Source organism: Prionailurus bengalensis, chromosome E1, assembly GCF_016509475.1.
Source record: "Prionailurus bengalensis isolate Pbe53 chromosome E1, Fcat_Pben_1.1_paternal_pri, whole genome shotgun sequence".
Taxonomy (NCBI): Eukaryota; Metazoa; Chordata; class Mammalia; order Carnivora; family Felidae; genus Prionailurus; species Prionailurus bengalensis.
This window is the reverse complement of record NC_057347.1, coordinates 4,853,402-4,871,755: the sequence shown is the minus strand read 5'-3', so window position 1 is coordinate 4,871,755 and position 18,354 is coordinate 4,853,402. Positions and strand designations below refer to the sequence as shown.

At 46.0% G+C, this 18,354-nt stretch overlaps 1 protein-coding gene across 2 annotated transcripts; it reads left to right on the top strand.

The window, feature by feature from the left end:
• Positions 1-3: 3 nt before the first annotated feature.
• On the top strand, positions 4-15,486 carry LOC122484964 (protein SCO1 homolog, mitochondrial). 2 transcript variants are annotated; one of them, XM_043583137.1, is made up of 6 exons: positions 4-341; positions 1,648-1,738; positions 5,014-5,118; positions 5,941-6,033; positions 9,608-9,723; positions 14,587-15,486. In XM_043583137.1, exons 1-6 carry the CDS (start codon positions 57-59, stop codon positions 14,719-14,721), a joined length of 825 nt encoding a protein of 274 aa, XP_043439072.1. In that variant the 5' UTR covers positions 4-56; the 3' UTR covers positions 14,722-15,486. The 2 variants fall into 2 exon arrangements, with proteins under 2 accessions (XP_043439072.1, XP_043439071.1); XM_043583136.1 differs by having other exon boundaries at positions 6-341; positions 5,014-5,211.
• Positions 15,487-18,354: the final 2,868 nt, after the last annotated feature.

Sequence of the window (18,354 nt, the reverse complement as noted above, 5' to 3'; positions counted from 1 at the left end):
GGAGCCGGCGCCGGAAGTTGGGGGGCGGGCTAGAGGAGGCGCGGTCTCCTAGGTCCATGGCAGGCTTCTTACGGATACCCGGGTCCGCTATGCGGCTTCCGGGGAGCCGACTTTGGCGTCTCCTGCCCCACGGACTCGGGGTCTGGGCCCCGGCGGACGGGACCGCCGGAGCCTGGATGAGGCAGCTCTGCGCGCTGCGAGAGGAGGCGCGACGGACCTCGGAGCTCGCTCGCAGCTGCCGGGGAGACCGGCCCCTCTGCACGGCGACGCCACCTCCACCGGGGTCGTCGGGTCCCGAGCCGAAGGGCCGCAGAGACCCCACGCGGCCCTCCAAGCCCGGGGTGAGTGCACAGCCGGAGCCCTCCCTCTGTCCGTCGCGTCTCCACGCCGGCCCGCGACCTCCCCATCCCGCTTGGTCGCAATCTCGGAAGCCACTCGGCCGGGCCTGGTCCTCGGCTCAGCCTTACGCGGTCACAGACTCTCATCCCGCGACCCCCTCGGTTTGCGGGAGGTCCCAGCGCGGACGAGAGAACCGACGCCTCTCCGCGGTTGGATTCTCGGGTTTGGATCGTAGCGCGCTTTTGTGCCCCCTGCCCCCAAAATGAGTTCGGGTGTTCTTGAAGGTCTCAACCTTGAACTGACCAGGAGTGAGGAATCCAAGCATATTAATTCCTGTCACTTGAACGCCCTTTAGATGTTCGATGTGTAAGTTGAAATTGAGCAAAATGTGGGTCGTAGTTGCGTGCTGGGTATGCCCTCTTTGATTTCGCTCAGGTTCTAGTTCTGATCTGGAAAAACCTGAGAGCCGCTCCCCACTAGTGATGGTTAAGAGAAGTGGGTTTTAGAATCTGGGGGAAGAAGGGTGATGAGTTAGACCAAGGTAGTGGACATCTTACTTACCTTGGGACCTGAAAAAGAGTACAAAGAATTAACTTGATGCAATTTGCAAGAAGCTCCATTTTTTAGATCTCTTCTACTTTGACTTTGTTACTTCTGGAAGCCAGAGTTAGAGTGACCTCCCAAATTGTTATTTGGTTTATTTATATTTTCCATATCAGCACAAACACATAATTAACTGGATTTGAAATCAGCCACTATGGTCAAGGTCACACGTGTTAACAGTCCTGGTTACTTGAGCTTCAGGTCCTCTTTCACATGAAAGGAAATGGACTTAGGGAATTTCTTCTTGAAAAGGAATGCCTCTGTAATTGTGTTGGGAGCCCAGATGGAATTGCATCCACAGACACTGTCAAGTATTTTTTTTGTCAGTTTATTTTTTTTTAACATTTATTCATTTTTGAGAGACAGAGCTTGCGTGGGGGAGGAGCAGAGAGAGAGAGAGAGAGGGAGACAGATTCCGAAGCAGACTCCAGGCCCCGAGCTGTCAGCACAGAGCCCGATGCGGGGCTGGCTCGAACTCATAAACGGTGAGATCATGACCTGAGCCAAAGTCAGACACTTAACTGACTGAGCCACCCAGGCGCCCCAGTATTTTCTCATCCCAGAGCAACATGAAACATTCTACATGTTGAAGAAGATCAAGATGTGTGTTTATGTATGTTAAAAACTACCATAGTAATAAATGTAGGACGATTGCATGTTTGCATCTGACTAGTATTTTTGTTTGTAAAATCTCTGCCCCAGTAGCCTGTTTCCTGGAAGTCTTTAGCATTCACATTTGCTATTGGTGGAGCCTTATTGGCTGGAATGAAGTACTTCAAGAAAGAAAAGACAGAGAGTAAGTAGATATCCTCTGCTCAGCTCTGAATAAAACCTTTCTTTTTTCTTTTTTTAGCATCTTTTATTTTGTTCTTAAACTTTTTATCTTGCAATAAAAGTTTTTAGTGTTTTTTTTATTTTTGAGAGAGAGAGTGTGTGATCAGGGGAGGGGCAGAGAGAGAGGGAGATGCAGAATCCGAAGCAGGCTCCAGGCTCTGAGCTGTCAGCACAGAGCCCGACGCGGAGCTCGAACTCACAGACTTCGAGATCATGACCTGGGCTGAAGTCGGATGCTTAACCAACTGAGCCACCCAGGCACTCCTATCTTGAAATAATCTTAGATGAACAGGATGGTTATAAAGATGACACAAGAGAGTTACTATGTACCTTTCACCTAGCTTTCCCTATTGTTAACAAATTATATAACCATGGGTCATTTATCAAAACTAAGAAATTAAGATTGGTTCAGTACTGTTCACTGAATTCCAAACTGGATTTGGAATTCACCTGGTTTCTCATTGTGTTTTTATCTGTATTCAGATGCCACTGTGTAACAGTATGAAGACTTAATTGTGAACAGATGGGATCGTGGGTGGTATGACGCCCAGAGGGTTCCCAAGGATGACTTAGATGCATTCCAGCCATCGAGGTGCTCGTGACAGGGAAGCAGACACAGAAGTGAAGCATTTCACTAGAAGAGGTTCTCCCCAGCCTCTGAAGGGCCAGCCCCTCCTACAGACCACCAAGTATCAGCAGAGGGAAGGGCCACAGGCTGACCTTGGATGATGGAGAGAAATAGGGAGAATCTGGTCAGGGAGTGCCAGGAACTGCTCTGGCTTAGCACTTGAAATGTCCAGAAATTGGCTACGAGAACTTTATATTTTAGTCACTACTCCAGGCTTTTAAGATTTGGTTTAAAAGTTTCTAGTCAAACTTTAAAATGTCACATGGGGCGCCTGGGTGGCTCAGTCAGTTTAGCGGCCAACTTCGGCTCGGGTCATGATCTCACGGTCCGTGAGTTCGAGCCCCGCGTCGGGCTCTGTGCTGACAGCTCGGAGCCTGGAGCCTGTTTCAGATTCTGTGTCTCCCTCTCTCTCTCTCTGACCCTCCCCCGTTCATGCTCTGTCTCTCTCTGTCTCAAAAATAAATAAACATTAAATAATAATAAAAAAAATAAAATATTACTTAAATCTGTTCTGGTTCTTCAGAGTCTGTTTTGAAGCCGTGATACAAAGGATATGTTTAGATCTGGGAGAATTCATAGGCTTCTAGAATCTTAGCAGTAGAAGGCCCATATTGATATACAGACCTGTTGGTTTGTGTAACAACCAGTATTTTATTGATGGGATTTTCATATTCTAGTGAGAAATTAAGCTCCTTTAGTTTCACAAAGAAACAAAACAAGCCAGGAAAAGTAGTGGCAGAGACCATTCTAGAATAAACAAGCTTTTTACTTTAGTTTGGAATTTCACCTGCGATAATATTTGTTTTATTAAAAACCCTATTATGAAACGATATTTAAAGTATCTGCAGAGGCACATGGGTGGCTCAGTCGGTTAAGTGTCTGGGTTTCGGCTCAGGTCGTGATCTCACAGTTTGTGAGTTCGAGCCCCATGTTGGGCTGTGCGCTGACAGTGTGGAGCCTGCTTGGATTTCTCTCTCTCTCTCTCTCTCTCTCTCTCTGTCTCTGTCTCTCTCTCTCTCTCCCTTTCTCTCTCTGTGCCTCTCCCCTGCTCTCTCTTTCTCTCAGAATAAATAAACTTTAAAAAATTCAAGTATTTCTAAATCATTTGAGAGTGTTTGCAGACATGCGTCATCATCTCTACTCCATTGTGTACTTTTTACAGACAGGTACGTTCTCCAATTTAATCATGATACAGCCACCAAAATCAGAAAATGAACATTGACATGTTAACTACCATTCAGTCTTCAGGCCTCATTCAAGTTTTGCAACTTGGCCTTCTTGATAGCAGGAGTTCAGTTCAGAACCAGACCTTGTACCTACTTGTCTCTTTAGGCTCCTTCAGTCTGTAGCAGTTTCTCCATCTTTATGAGACTTTGATGACCTTGAAAACATTACAGGGCAGTAGTGTCCCTTAGTTTGGGTTTGTCTGGTTTCCTCGTGATCAGATTCGGGTCACGTTCCTTCAGCAGGAATGTCACAGAACTCGTGCTCTGTTCTCGTTGCGTCTAGTCTGGTGGCACAGGGCCGCCTTTGGTCCCGTTACTGATAGTGCTCAGGTTGAGGGTGTGTCTGTCAGGCTTCTGTCCCGAAAATGTAATTAATATATATTTCGTGGTGTGCATTTACACACTTAAATGTTCATCCCAGTCCGCATCAAACTCTCCATTTATTTATATCCGTGTGGACTCGTGCTCTCCTGCGTATTTAATGAACCGTAATCCATATTCTCTTTATTTTGATGCTCCACTGTCCCCTGTTGGTCCCTGGCAGTCTGAGCAGCTCTTGTTCCTTGGGACACGTCTCCAGTGTTCTTGGAGTTCTTCCTTCAGTCTGACGTGACAGGATGTTCCAGGCTCGTCTTGTACTTCTCTGCCATGGCCCTGACACCCGCCATGTCTCCAAAAAGCCCTGTTCGCTTTTAGTGGAGGGTGATACTTAGAACCCAGGGCTCGTTGCTGCTGGGTTGTGTCCACTGCAGGGTCCTCTCGGTGGACAGATGTGGTTACATCTGCGTTTGCTTCTGTGTGAACGCATCTTGCAGCCACAAATTGACCCTGGCACCTCCAGTTTCTGCACAGTACTACAGACTGCATTTGGGTTTTTTCTCCCCATCTTTCTACCTCTTGCCATGTGTAACGCTTATCTTTAATTTACCTACTTGTTACTAATCCCCTGTATAGAACTGAGGTCCCATCACTGCTGTCCCCAGCGCATTCAGATGCCCTTGGGACACTCAGGTTAAGACTCCTGGTGCCAGGCCACCCACCCTGCCCCACTTGGGCTCAGACAATCCGCTCTGGGCCCCTGTGGCCCCTCCCCCACCGGCACCACGGCCACACCTGATGACAGGACTGAACTATTCCAAAAGAGGAAGAAATACCGTTACCACTTCCTTAGAGTCCCCTCTACATACCATTCCATTCAATTTGGTTTTGTTGCATTGTCATAGGATTGTTTTTCTTAAAATATTTTTTAAGTTTCTAGAAAACAGACTGTTTAGCACATTTTGTGCCCCCACAGTCATTAGTACAGTACTGACCGTACATCAGGCATTTCGGTGCCTGTGGTTAGACTGACTTGTTTAACGTGAGTGTTTGTGTCTCTTTAAGAGCTAGAGAAGGAGCGGCAGCGGAGCTTGGGAAAGCCTCTCCTCGGGGGCCCGTTTTCCCTCACGACTCATACTGGAGAGCCCGTCACTGACCAAGACTACCTGGGTCAGTGGGTCCTGATTTATTTTGGTTTCACTCATTGCCCTGATATCTGTCCAGAAGAACTAGAAAAAATGATTCAAGTCGTGGATGAGATAGGTAAGCCACCGCTAACTGTAAAAACTACTTTTCCGTAGTTTCACGTCCTCGGATTTCCGTTGGGCAAGGTGTTGTAATTATTTGCTTTCTGAGAATATAAAATTTCAGCATCCGGCTCATTTGCTGCTTTGATTCCCACGACCATATTCTCTATCAGAGGGAGCTTGTTCTGATGCCAAATGTTAAATTGCTTAAAAATGTGAGTGAGGTCTGGTCTCCTGTAGCGCTGCTTATGTCCCTTGATTGTAGACATCCGTCACTGACACTGTCGTTGTCCCCGTGACGGACTAGCAAGACGGCGGTGTGGTCTGTGATGTGCCGTCAGCCGCACTGGTTAGTCCCAGACAGGAGGCAGGCCTCCATCCTTAAGCTGGATTGTTTCCGGGACTCAGTCCTCACTAATAGTTCACCTTGCCCTTGAGGTGTGGTGGGGCGAAAACCGCAAACATCACGTTGGATCAGAACACGAGATGCCCACGTGACGGGACCCCCGTAACGCGTGTGCACCGGTGAAGGTGTTCAGTAGGATTCTTACCTGATCCCACCGCAGATACTCTGGGGACCTGCTCGCAGGCCGTCCCATCCCTTCCCCGTCCTCTCCTCCACGCTTAGGTGTCCCTGTGTTTCCCTAACCCTCGCTGTAGCACTTCCGGCTCTCTCTGCTGTAACTGCCAGCGTTCATCTTTTCCCCCAGAGCGTGAGTACTGACCAGTGGGAATATTCTTTCAGATGGAATTCCAACTCTGCCAAATTTAACTCCGCTTTTCATCACTATCGACCCAGAGAGGGACACCAAAGAAGCCATCGCCAAGTATGTGAAAGGTAGGTCCTATTAATAATGCTTTACATTTGTGTAGCTCTTAGAGTTCTTGAAAGATGGATTCATTCGACCTTACGTGCCTCGTGGACACGGGAGGACAAATGGTGTCGTCGTCAGGTTTACAGGTGAATAAAAAGTGAGGCTCAGTTGTGACCGTGAATAAGCAAATAAGAAACAAGTTTCTCAATTCCTGATGCACAGCTCTCTGTATTTTGTCACGGGAAGGACCGGACTTGGCCTCAGATATCAACTAAGTTAACAGAATCTTGAGTTGAGAGGCAGAACACATTGCTTCTCCTTCCGCCTCTGTACCTCATTCTCTCTGTAATAGGACAGATGTACATCCTGGGAGTATGGACGTTGGGAGATTAACGACATTATTTTTTTTTTTTTAAGTTTGTTTATTTTTAGAGAGTGAACGAGCAGGGGAGAGGCAGAGAGAGGGAGACAGAGAATCCGAAGCAGGCTCCAAGCTGTCAGCACAGGGCCCGACACGGGGCTCAAACTCACGAACTGTGAGATCGTGACCTGAGCCAAAGTTGGACGTTTAACTGACTTAGCCACCAGGCGCCCCAAGATTAGCGACATTATGAGATGTGAGCACAGTGTGAACTCCTACCGTATACTTTATAAATCCAGAACATTTATTATGAGAAGCACATTTATAACTTTTCCTAGAAGACTCTCAGTTGAAACATCACATGCAGGTTAAAACCCATGAGAAAGCAATTCGAAAGACCGAGTGCCAGTAGAATTAAGGATGAATGCTTACGTTCTTAGGAGCTTGGGCAAGTTGCATAATTTCTTAGGATCCAAGTTTCTTCAGCTGAAAAAATGATGGGAATAAGAATCTGTTTTGTTGTTCTAGGAGTGACAGGAACATGGGCACTCAAAAGTCAGGAATTGGAATTTTAAGTCTCATTACGGTGAAATTGATTTAGGCCAAAGGAGCTAATAAGTACTTCTACATTTAATTTTGTTATATGACACATTGCAATGTGTATCGTCTAAAGCTTTGAGGTTTTTTTAAAAGTGTGTTTTGTGAAGGACCTGCTGTATCTTGTCGTTTAACATATTTATTGAGATATAATTGACATATAACATGTACATATTCAAAGTGCACAGTTATCTTTTGTCATGTCTGCACGTGTGACACCATCAAAAAATGAATATACCGGTCACCCTCTTGTGCCCTTGCCCCCGTCCCATCCCCAGATCTGCTGTCTGTCAACATAGATTAGTTTCCATTTCCTAGAAGTCTGTGTCCACAGAATTATTTAGTGTACTCTCTTGTTTTTAGTGGCTTCTTTCCGCATAATTATTTTGAGACCCGTCCATGATTTAGCATATTATCAGTTGACTCTTTTTTATCTTCTGAGTAATATTCCAATGATGGACGCTGGAGTCGCTTTCAGTTTGGAGCTATATACGGAGAGAGACAGCTGCCAAGACCATTCATGTACAAGCCTCTGTACAGACACATACTTTTCATTTCCCTGGTAAACGCCTCATTGCTGGATCGTGTGGTGGGTGTGTGTTCATCTTTTTAAGAAACTGATAGTATTCCAAAGTGGTTGTACATTTTCACATTCCCAGCAGCCGTGCATGAGAGCTCTGGCTCCTGCCCGTGCTCCCCACACTTGGTGTGGTTTGAAGAGCACTTTATTGGTTTAGAGACAATTAGAGACCCTTCTTTTAGTGTCATGTGTAAGAAATCTTTGTCCAGCCCAAGGTTACAAAGGCTTGTGTTTTCTTAAAGTTTTAGAGCTTTTATTAGATATTCAAGGTGAACTTGTGTTCACTGTTTGCAGGTTAGGCAGAAATTTGAACAATGGCATAGTTTATTCCAAAAGCAGTAAAAAGCAGGTATAACTCATGGGGTGATAAACGGTCTCTGATGGAAGTGTGTGTTACGTTGGCAGTTATTTTCTTTTTAACCATAAATTAACCAAATCCTAAATATCTCCCGACAAGTAGGCATCTGAGTTCCTGTAACTGAAATGCAAAACCCTTACGGTAATATTCTCCACCAGCACATACATACAGAGATGGTGTCATCTTGACCAGTTGCACCGGATGGGGTGGGGGGATTTGAAAATATTTAAGTTTGGGGCACTTGGGTGGTGCAGTGGGTTAAGCGTCCGATTCTTAATCTCGGCTCAGGTCACGATCCCACAGTGCATGAGTTTGGGCCCCGCATCCGGCTCTGCACTGATGGTGCGGAGCCTGCTTGGGATTCTGTCTCTCCTTCTCTCTGCCCCTCCCCCGCTTGTGTGCTCAGTCACTTGCTCTCAAAATTAATAAAGAAACTTAATAAAATCTTTTTACATATTTAAGTTCATATTTAGAAAATTATTGCAATTTCAGCAATATTTTTTAAAAGTTTTGGATATACAACTAATTCAGACTTCATTTACCTTTCTGTTTACTCAGAGTGGAAAAGAAAAACAAGCCATTGTGCTTTTTCAGTAGCTGAACAGATTTTCAATTTAGGTTGGATTAGTCCGAAAAATGAAAACAGGCTTTTTTCCTCTCTGCCTTTGGAAGAAGGCACTGCTGCTCAGTGTTGTACTTCCATCCCCGTGGTGGTTTGGTGACTTCACCAGCTCACTTCCATAAATCCCAAAAACCAAACAGTAAATACATGCCGGGAGGTTATTTGCTGGAAGATGAGACACAGCCCTGGACCAGAGTCGACTGAATTGTGAAGCAAAAAGCAAACCTCTTTTTCAGGATACAACAAAACACTGTAATGCTTAATTCGTGGTAGTACCTTTAAGCTTGAGCGTGTCTCAGAACCGTATCTGAGTATTTAAAAACAACCAAATTAATAAGAAATGTGATTTAAATGATTAGAACATATTCCCTCCAGATCATTACAAGAGGACTTTGAAAGGATTTCACTTCCATATGATAAGGAACCAGCTTTGGGTTTCAGTGATTTTTTTCCTCTTTTCAGTTTCATTGATTTCTGCTCCAGTTCTTTTCTTCTCATTTGGATTTAATTTGCTCTTCTTTTCCTAGCTTCCTAGGGGGATATTTAGATTCCTGACTTTAGGTCCTCTCCACTGTATAAATTCAGGGCCACGAATATCCCTCGAAGGACTGCATTGGCTGCATCCCACAAATTTCGATAAGTTGTGTCTTCATTTTCACTTAGTTCAAAATACTTTTAAATATCTCTTGAGATTTCTTCTTTGACCCGTGTGTTATTCAGAAGTATGTTTCGTCCCTGTGTGTCCTGGGATTTTCCAGCGATCTTTCTGTTACAGACTTTGAGTTCAACTCCACTGTGATCTGAGAGCGCACGTATGGTTTCTGTCCTTTTAAATGTGTTAGGGTGTGTTTGATGGCTCAGAATGTGGCCTGTCTTGGTGAACGTGACTTCTTCATTACAAGGGAGAGTTTGCGTTTGTTCTGTGTGCGTGTCTGTTCCCGTGAGTCACGAGGGGGGGACCAGGACACACGGGGAGGAAACAGCAGCAGAGACTCTGAAGGCAGGGGATGGGGGTGCTTTCACTCGCTTCTTATTTTTCACTGTGTTTCTCTCTCTTTTTTTTTTTTTTTTTAATTTAGAATTTTCTCCCAAACTGGTTGGCTTGACTGGCACCAAAGAAGAGATCGACCGAGTGGCCAGAGCGTACAGGGTGTATTACAGTCCTGGCCCCAGGGACGAGGACGAGGACTACATCGTAAGTAGACGCTCGAGTGTTGCCCACAGGCCGGTGCTCAGACCGCACACTTGTGCCGGTCTGACAGTGGGCTGCAGAAATGAGAGAAAAGCTGAGATCATCACAAATTCCTCAGGAATTAGGGATATTTGAAAGGATAATAGAAGTATAATTTTTTTAAGGATACTGATTTAATATATATTCAGTGTCCTTATAATTGAATTGCCCATTCTCCTTTTTAGTGGCCCAGAAAATTATGGGAAAATATATGATGAGTGGTATTTTAGATTCAGTAGAACATGGTACTTGGATACCATGTTGGAAATAAAGAGAACCGATCGTTTGGGGACAAAGCTTTATTTAAATTTAAAAATATAGGAGCCCTGGGGCACCTGGGTGGCCCAGTCGGTTAAGCATCCGACTTCGGCTCAGGTCACGATCTCACAGTTCGTGGGTTCGAGCCCCGTGTCGGGCTCTGCGCTGACAGCTCGGAGCCTGGAGCCTGCTTCAGATTCTGTGTCTCCCTCTCTCTCTGACCCTCCCCCATTCATGCTCTGTCTCTCTCTCTCAAAAATAAATAAACATTAAAAATATATATATATAGGAGCCCTGGGTGGCTCATTTGGTTGAGCGTCTGACTCTTGATTTCAGCTCAGGTCATGATCCCGGGGTTGTGGGATCGAGCCCAGCGTCAGGCTCCATGCTGAGCGTGGAGCCTGCTTAAGATTCTCTCTGCCCCTGTCTCCAACTCGTACTCTGTCCCTCTCCAAAAAAATAATAATAATAAAATAATAATAACCCATTGTCTAGGTTCTCTATGTCACCAGAGAAAAGGTGTAAGGAGCAGTGTTAGGCCATGGAGAACTGCGTTTTTGGAATGAGCCAGAGTTCTGAAAATCAAGAGAAAAGACTGAAAGCTATAAGAAGGTAGACTTTCCATCAGGTTTATTTTTATATGAATTACATACTTCAATTATATTCAATTCAAATATGAATTATGTGCACAGTTACGTGTTTACTATTTGCTTTGTTATGATGGCGACCAGAAATGCGGTCATTCCTGCACAGCTCGTACATTCTCCAGCACTGCCCCCGGAGCCCTAGTGTCCACGTCACCCGGTCCCTCTTCTTACCTGGGCTTTCACAGCGAAGCACCAACAAAGGGCATCAGCACCACCCCACCCACCCGGTTTTCTTCTCAAACGGGACACTTTTTCCTGTCCATTAATAGTTGGTCTTGCTGTTTAGTATTAGTTCAGTTCTTCCCCCTCAGCTGTCGTGCTCTGGTTTCTCTGTAACATTGGTCGGGCGGAGTGATTAAGTATAGGAGCCTGTCTCCAAAACATGGTTTGGGTCGGATGCCCAACTATACGATCAACTGCCCTTCGTGTGTTCTTTAAAATACTTTGAAATGTTGGTGTCGTCTACCTTGACTATTTGGTCTGGGACCCAGCAAGAACACATCATTTTCGTGCTGTCTGCCCTGTAACCAGCAGTGACAGCAGGTGTGTGCGAGATCATAGACATAGACACGTATTTGGCCACGGAGATTTGTATTCAGTCATAAGATAGTCACGCAGATAATCCAGAATATGAGTATTAACTTTTTTTTTTTTCAACGTTTATTTATTTATTTGGGACAGAGAGAGACAGAGCATGAACGGGGGAGGGGCAGAGACAGAGGAAGACACAGAATCGGAAACAGGCTCCAGGCTCCGAGCCATCAGCCCAGAGCCTGACGCGGGGCTCGAACTCACGGACCGCGAGATCGTGACCTGGCTGAAGTCAGACGCTTAACCGACTGCGCCACCCAGGCGCCCCGAGTATTAACTTTTTTAAGTTTAAAAATTAAAATGCAGATATCTAAGTCTTATGGAGACTTCTTGGACCTTCTGGAATACATCCTAGACCCGATTTTGAGAAATACTGGTCTACTGCCATAAGAATTTGACCTTTTGATCAGAACCAGTGAATTGTGCCTTTGAAGCTAATGGAACTGTATGTTAGCTCCGCTGGAGTTAATAATAATGAAAAAGAACCAATGAGTTCTTTGCTAAATCAACCAGTAGGGGGAGGCACTCTCCAGCTTGTTAGGTTTTTCATTGGTATGACTTCTGTCCTTTGAGGTCACAGATTTTCGTCCGCAAAATGGTGTGGGAAACTTCAGTCAAGATTTAAGGACCTGCAGGGAGTGAGGGAATCAGGTTTTCTTAATCTCAAGCAGCAGTAGCAAAGGGGAAGCTTCTGGCTTTTGAGTGCCCGTGGAATCTTCAGACTGATAGTACATGTGAACTGGATGTGCCGGGGACGCCTGGGGGGTTCAGTCAGTTAATCAGCCGACTTCGGCTCAGGTCATGATCTCACAGTTCATGAGTTCGAGCCCTGCATCAGGCTGTGTGCTCGGAGCCTGCTTCGGATTCTGTGTCTCCTTCTCTCTCTCTGCCCCTCCCCTGCCCATGCCCTGTCTCTCAAAAATAAATAAATGTTAAAAAAAAAAAAAAAAATTAAAGAAATGGGTGTGCCAAACATTTAGGGTCCACTCGAAACTGTATATATATATTATTGATATATATATATATACATACATTATATATATATATAATATTACATTCGTATGTAAGTATTAAGTAGGAAGTATTTTGAAAAACAACATAACTGGCTTTCAAACCCAAGAAAAGATGTGCAGTTCCACTCCTAATGAAAGAATGTGAATTGTATAATGCAATGCTATTTTGTACCTGTTAGATCAGCAAAGGTCAAAAGTTGGAAATGTATTATCGAAATCTAATTTGGGGAAAAAGGGAATACGCTATTGGGAGGAAATTTGGAACCGTGGGCATTTCTGTGCATAGATGATAGGAATTTAACTGAGAGACCCTCTTTGGAAGCCAAAAGTGTCAGTATCTGTCAGCGTTTAAAGTGGAGTACTGTTTACTTTAGAGATTTTTCTACACCTGTACCCTACAGTATTGTTCGTAGGGAAGAACCAGGCAACCATGTTTTAAAAGCTACCCTGTACTTACTGGCGGAGAACGGTGTCCAATACCTTGTTAAATGAGAAAGCGCCTACAGGACGTTGTTGCTTCTGTATAGAAAGAAGTAGGCAGGTATGTACACTCGCTAACAGATGTGGACAGTTTTCTCTGGAAGAATCCAGAAGGATCTGGTGGCAGTGGTTCCCTTGGAGGAGAACGGAGGGACTCCTGGAAGTCTGGAAGGAGTGACAGGCTTCCCCTGTAGAAGTTTACCGTATATTCTTTTCGCATTTTTATGCACATATATTTACTTTGCAAAACATAAAAAATGCACGTGTCTGTGAAGCATACAGACTGCCCCACAGAACGCTGGCAGAGATCGTGCAGCAAGGTGGCAGCAGAAGCGGACTGTGAAATCGGGCAGGCCTGGGTTCTCAGCTTCGGTCTGGCTCTTACTGTTCTATAACTTCCTCTCCAGCCCGTTGGATTATTTCTAGAGGAGTGGGATGCCTGGCTCGGGACGAAGGTAGCATGTGACAGAGCTTGTCGGTGAACGTTGGCTTCCTGTATCTGTCCTGGGACCTACTAGAACTCTAAACTTGTGGGTGAGATACATACGACAGCTCTCGCTCTGCCCACAAGGCAGCTGGACGTTGAGACACGGCCACTGACAAGTTTGACAGATACGGGTAGAACAGTATTTTCGTTCTGTACTAGAAAGTCATTTCCAGTAAGAACACTCATAACATAAGTCCCCTGGAATTTTAGTTTTTTAAGGGAGTGAGAGAATCGAGTACCAAAAGAAACAGAAAAACGGAAGCTATAGATACAGAGGAAGGTGTAAAGCGCGAGCTGGAGACCCAGTTCTGACTCGGTATCAGATACGCGGAGAAACGCTGATCCCCCGTCCTGCTCCTTCAGCGAATTATTCCAGGACATGTGAAATCACCAGCTGTTTGAGCTCTTGGGGCACATTCTTTCCTTCTGTGCGCAGGCAAGTGGCTCTTTCCATTTGCTCTGTGTTTACAAATGTGTGTATATAAAAAAGCAATAACCTCACAGACCTATAATGTGTGGCGGGTGTATTTGGGGGTGTCTCCGGTTCGGTATGTGTGATCACATTTCGGTCTTTCTTTTTGTCTTGCCAAATAGCAATCAAGCCTGCAATAAATTCCAAGGACTCCTTAAGCGCCAAGCCTTCTGCTCATTTAAAGTTGGATTAAGTGGAGGCACATAAATAAAAACTGTATGACCAATCCAAGCTTAGGTTAGAGGTAGGAATGTTTTCAGAACTTTGCTTGGAAAATAGATAACTGTAAGGTGACTCCTCGGAGGGGTAGCATTTACGTCTCCTGAGGACGGCCCAGGTGATCTGCCTCAGATAGGATCATTCGGCAGAGTATATGCCAGCTTCCTGGGGGAGAAAAACCCTTATTTCCACGTTTCCATGTGAGTCACTAATATCAGGACTACATAGCATGCCAGAATGTATAAATCATACACTTACAGTAGTGGTGACTTTTCTGGGTTCTTCTGATAACAGTGTGGTAGGCAGCATATGGGAGCAATGAGGTACCCGTTTCTTCCGAAAGCAGCAGCCATTTCTTGGAAGTCGATTCTCCGAGATCGAGTGCATGCGTGTGTTATGGACAGAACCAGAAGAATCCCAAATTCTAGCTGATGTCTAAGGCAGTAGTCAGTGCAGAGTGCTGGAATGCAAACGATTTTAGATATTTGTCACCGTGAATTTATGAAAATAGGCTTAGATGCATTCTGTAAACGATACATTGTTACAGAGGTTATTTAATCATTAATGTGAAGTTCTCATCTGCAGCATTTAATCAGAAAAATAAGCGACTTATTTTGGTAATCTTTTTGTCCTTTCCCTCCCCCACCTTTTTCTCTGCAGGTGGATCATACAATAATAATGTACTTGATTGGACCAGATGGCCAGTTTCTAGATTATTTTGGCCAGAACAAGAAGAATGCAGAAATAGCTGGTTCCATTGCTGCGCACATGAGGGAACATAGGAAAAAGAGCTAGCCAGAGCGGTGGCGCCGGGTGGATGTTCTCTTGCCAAAGAGGAGAAAAGCTTTGTCTCCCACAGGAGCCAACATCTATCTGTGTATATACATATGCAACCGACAGAATGGCCTTCGTACCGCAAGAACATCTGTATTGTGGACATTATGGGTGCAGTACAAATAGGTATTATGTTACCCTTGGGTTCAGCCAAAATCGATTCTTGGAACTGTAAAGATTACAACCGAATAGTCGCTTGAGACCGGAGGACCAAGTTACCGTGAAGCCGTGGGATGGACTCAGGAGAGACTCAGCAGGTGCATTTCTCCACGTCAGAGGGGCCCTCGGATCAGCACTGCTGGTCACCAGGGTTGTGGGGCTGAATTTCCAGGAAGAGTAATTTCCACAGTGCCCTTGCTTTCCTCTTCGAGTTCTTGGTGGCTGATAACAGTCAAATTAAAATCGGGCTCTTGGACATCCACAGTTGGGTTTTTAGACCTGAAAGCATTTAAGTATAGTCTTCCGTGCGAACAGACACCATGGTCAAGTTTGTATTGTGCTTCCATCGGCACCTGCTGATTTTACTAACGAGGAAGTCTGTTGTTTGGGGAAGATGGGTCAGTTTCTCTAGGGGTCTTTTATGTGATTTTCATTTAAATGTGCCGGGTTTTCAGGCAGCTACCAAATGGACAAAAGAGGATCTTGAATCGGGACTGTGACACAGGGTTCTCCTCTGCCTTGGCTGGGTTGCAGTGGGTGTGAAATAAAGGTGTGCTCGGTTTTGCAGCTTGGACAGTGTGACCTTTCTTTTTTTTTTTTTTTTAATTTTTTTTTCAACGTTTATTTATTTTTGGGACAGAGATAGAGCATGAACGGGGGAGGGGCAGAGAGAGAGGGAGACACAGAATCGGAAACAGGCTCCAGGCTCTGAGCCATCAGCCCAGAGCCTGACGCGGGGCTCGAACTCACGGACCGCGAGATCGTGACCTGGCTGAAGTCGGACGCTTAACCGACTGCGCCACCCAGGCGCCCCTAGTGTGACCTTTCTTGTGCTGAAGGGTGGGTGCGTCCACGGCAGCACAGAGACCGGCAGACTCGGGTGGGCCCCTTGGGTGCTTGTTAGAGCTCAGGTTCCAGCCAGGGTTAGATTCGCAGGTTCCGGGTGGGACGCAGACCTGTACGCTCATTTTTTTTTTTTTTAATGTTTATTTTATTTTAGAGCGTAAGTGGGGAAGTGTAGAGAGAGACAGACACAGAATCCAAAACAGGCTCCACACTGTCAGCACACAGCCTGATGCGGGACTCGAGCCCACGAACCACGAGATCATGACCTGAGCCGAAGTCAGACTGAGGGAGCCACCCAGGCACCCTGGACCCCTGTGTTCACAAACAACACGTAGGTGCCTCAGATGCTGGTGGCCTGGGGATCAGGCTGGAGAAACCGTTTTGTGGGGAAGCAGCGTTTTGATCTGCACAAGTGACAAGCTGACCCATCCTTCGGTGTGTCTGTTAACAGCATGCTGTGCACATAGCCGTTGAGGAGAACGAGTGGTGGTGTGAATCCTTTGTGGATTCAGCTTCCCTGGGCGTCTGGGCTCGAGTGTCCCTTTTTCCTACCAGAAGCGGCCACCCAGGGCCAAGTACTCCCAAAGTTTTTCAGTAAATCCTAATGCAACGGATACAGTTTATAGTCAGACACACTCTTGCACATCACTTAGGTTCCACGTGCACATGATACAGGCCTGTCGTGGTTTTTAAATTCACAATACTTCCATTAAACCTACAAGAAATACGTCAAAGTACATGAAAAAGGAAAACCTTACACTCCAAAGCGGCCATGGGCTGCATGGTCACCGCCCCCAGGATTCGGATGGTGAAGTGCTGATCCCCAGTACCTCAGAATGGGACTGTATTGGCAGAGGGCGTCTTTGCAGAGGTGACTCAGATAAAATGAGGCCGTTAGGGTGGGCCCTCGCCCAGTGTGACTGGTGTCCTTAAAGAAGAGGGCAGGGGCACAGAAGACCAGCTCCATGAGAAACTTAACCCCGCTGACACCTTGATCTCGGGCTCGGAGGCTCCAGCCTGGTGAGAAAATGAGCCATGCTGAAGCCCCCCACCCCGCACCCCCCCCCCACCCCCCGCCCCCAGTCTGTGTGGCTTTGTGCCAGCAGCCTGACCGGCTGGCACCTGGCCGTTCTCCAGTATCCGGTAGAGAAGAAATAGCCACAGGACTGAGTTTCTGTAAACGCCAAGGTGGAATGACTTTCCTAGGAACCTTGTGAAGAAGGTGAGGGGCTTCGCTGAAGGACTGGTCTCATGTGACAAAGAAAATACCAAATGTCTAACATGCCAGACATGAGAGAAGCTGGTCTGCTTTAGGCCACAGGACATTTGTGTGGGTCACTTCGCAGCAGGCTGGCCTCAGATAAAATGGAGTCTTCGTTCTCCGATGTCACAGGTTAGAGCTGCACGAGGATCCAGAGAGCGAACAGTGGCTTTTGAAGAACCGCATTTGCTGTTCGTTCCAGTGTCAAGTTTAAAGGCTTAGAATCAGGATGTTAGAAGCAGGGATGACGTCAAATCTTGTTTTAAGCGCGAGGGGACAGTCCCAGAGATGCGGCTACTGCCCTTCCTCGTGAACCTAGGTTAGAACGTGGGTCTCCGTGTCCGGTCAAGCCCCTGCGTGACCCACTGCCATGGGGTGCTGACTGTGACCGTGTGAATCCAACCAAGCCTGGGGGTGCACTGTGGCGGGCGGGCAACCTTTCCAGTTGTGAGTTCGGGGAAATCAGAACGAAGGCTGCCTTTCAACAAAGTATCCCTTGCAGACCTTCAAGTGCTCGTGCTGGGCTCTCCAAAGGAATTCGTATTTTTAGAAACGATGTTGTTTATTTGAAAAGTAGAAGAATCCTGCCTGTGCAGCATGCACGGAAGTACTTCGTGCACCCGGCTATCCGCGAGGCAGCTGGTAACCTGAGGTCCAGGGGGCGAGATTCACTGAACACACACCCATTTGGTCAGTCCACAGTAAAACACCCGTGGGCTGGAGACTAATGGGAACCCAGTAGAGCGATTTGATGTTGTTGTTGTTTATATAAGCTCTGTGTCCAACGTGGGGCTTGAACCCATGACCCTGAGATCAAGAGTCGTATGCTCTACCCACTGAGCCAGCCAGGTACCCCCTGCAGGAGAGTGATTTGGAATTGCAGGTGAGTTATTTTAAAGTATCTTTTGGGGCGCCCGGGTGCCTCAGTCAGTTAAGCATCCAACTCTTGATTTCACCTCCCCCACTTGCTGTCTATCTGTCACAAAATAAAGTATAAAAAAGTTAAAATATCTTTTGTTGCTTTAAGTCCATAAAAAGACTAAATTTTTGAAGTCATCCACAATCCCTCAACATCTTTTTTTCATATAGTACAATTTAAATCTGCGTGAGCTACTTTTAAAAGAGCAGCCACCCATGCAGAGCATTTTTCATCCACTGAGTTTATACTTTCTACTCATAGTCATGAGTCCCATTACTCTTTAAAAAAAATTTTTTTATTAACATTTATTTATTTCTTGAGAGTCAGAGACAGAGCACGAGCAGGGGAGATGCAGAGAGAGGGAGACACAGAATCGGAAGCAGGCTCCAGGTTCTGAGCTGTCAGCACA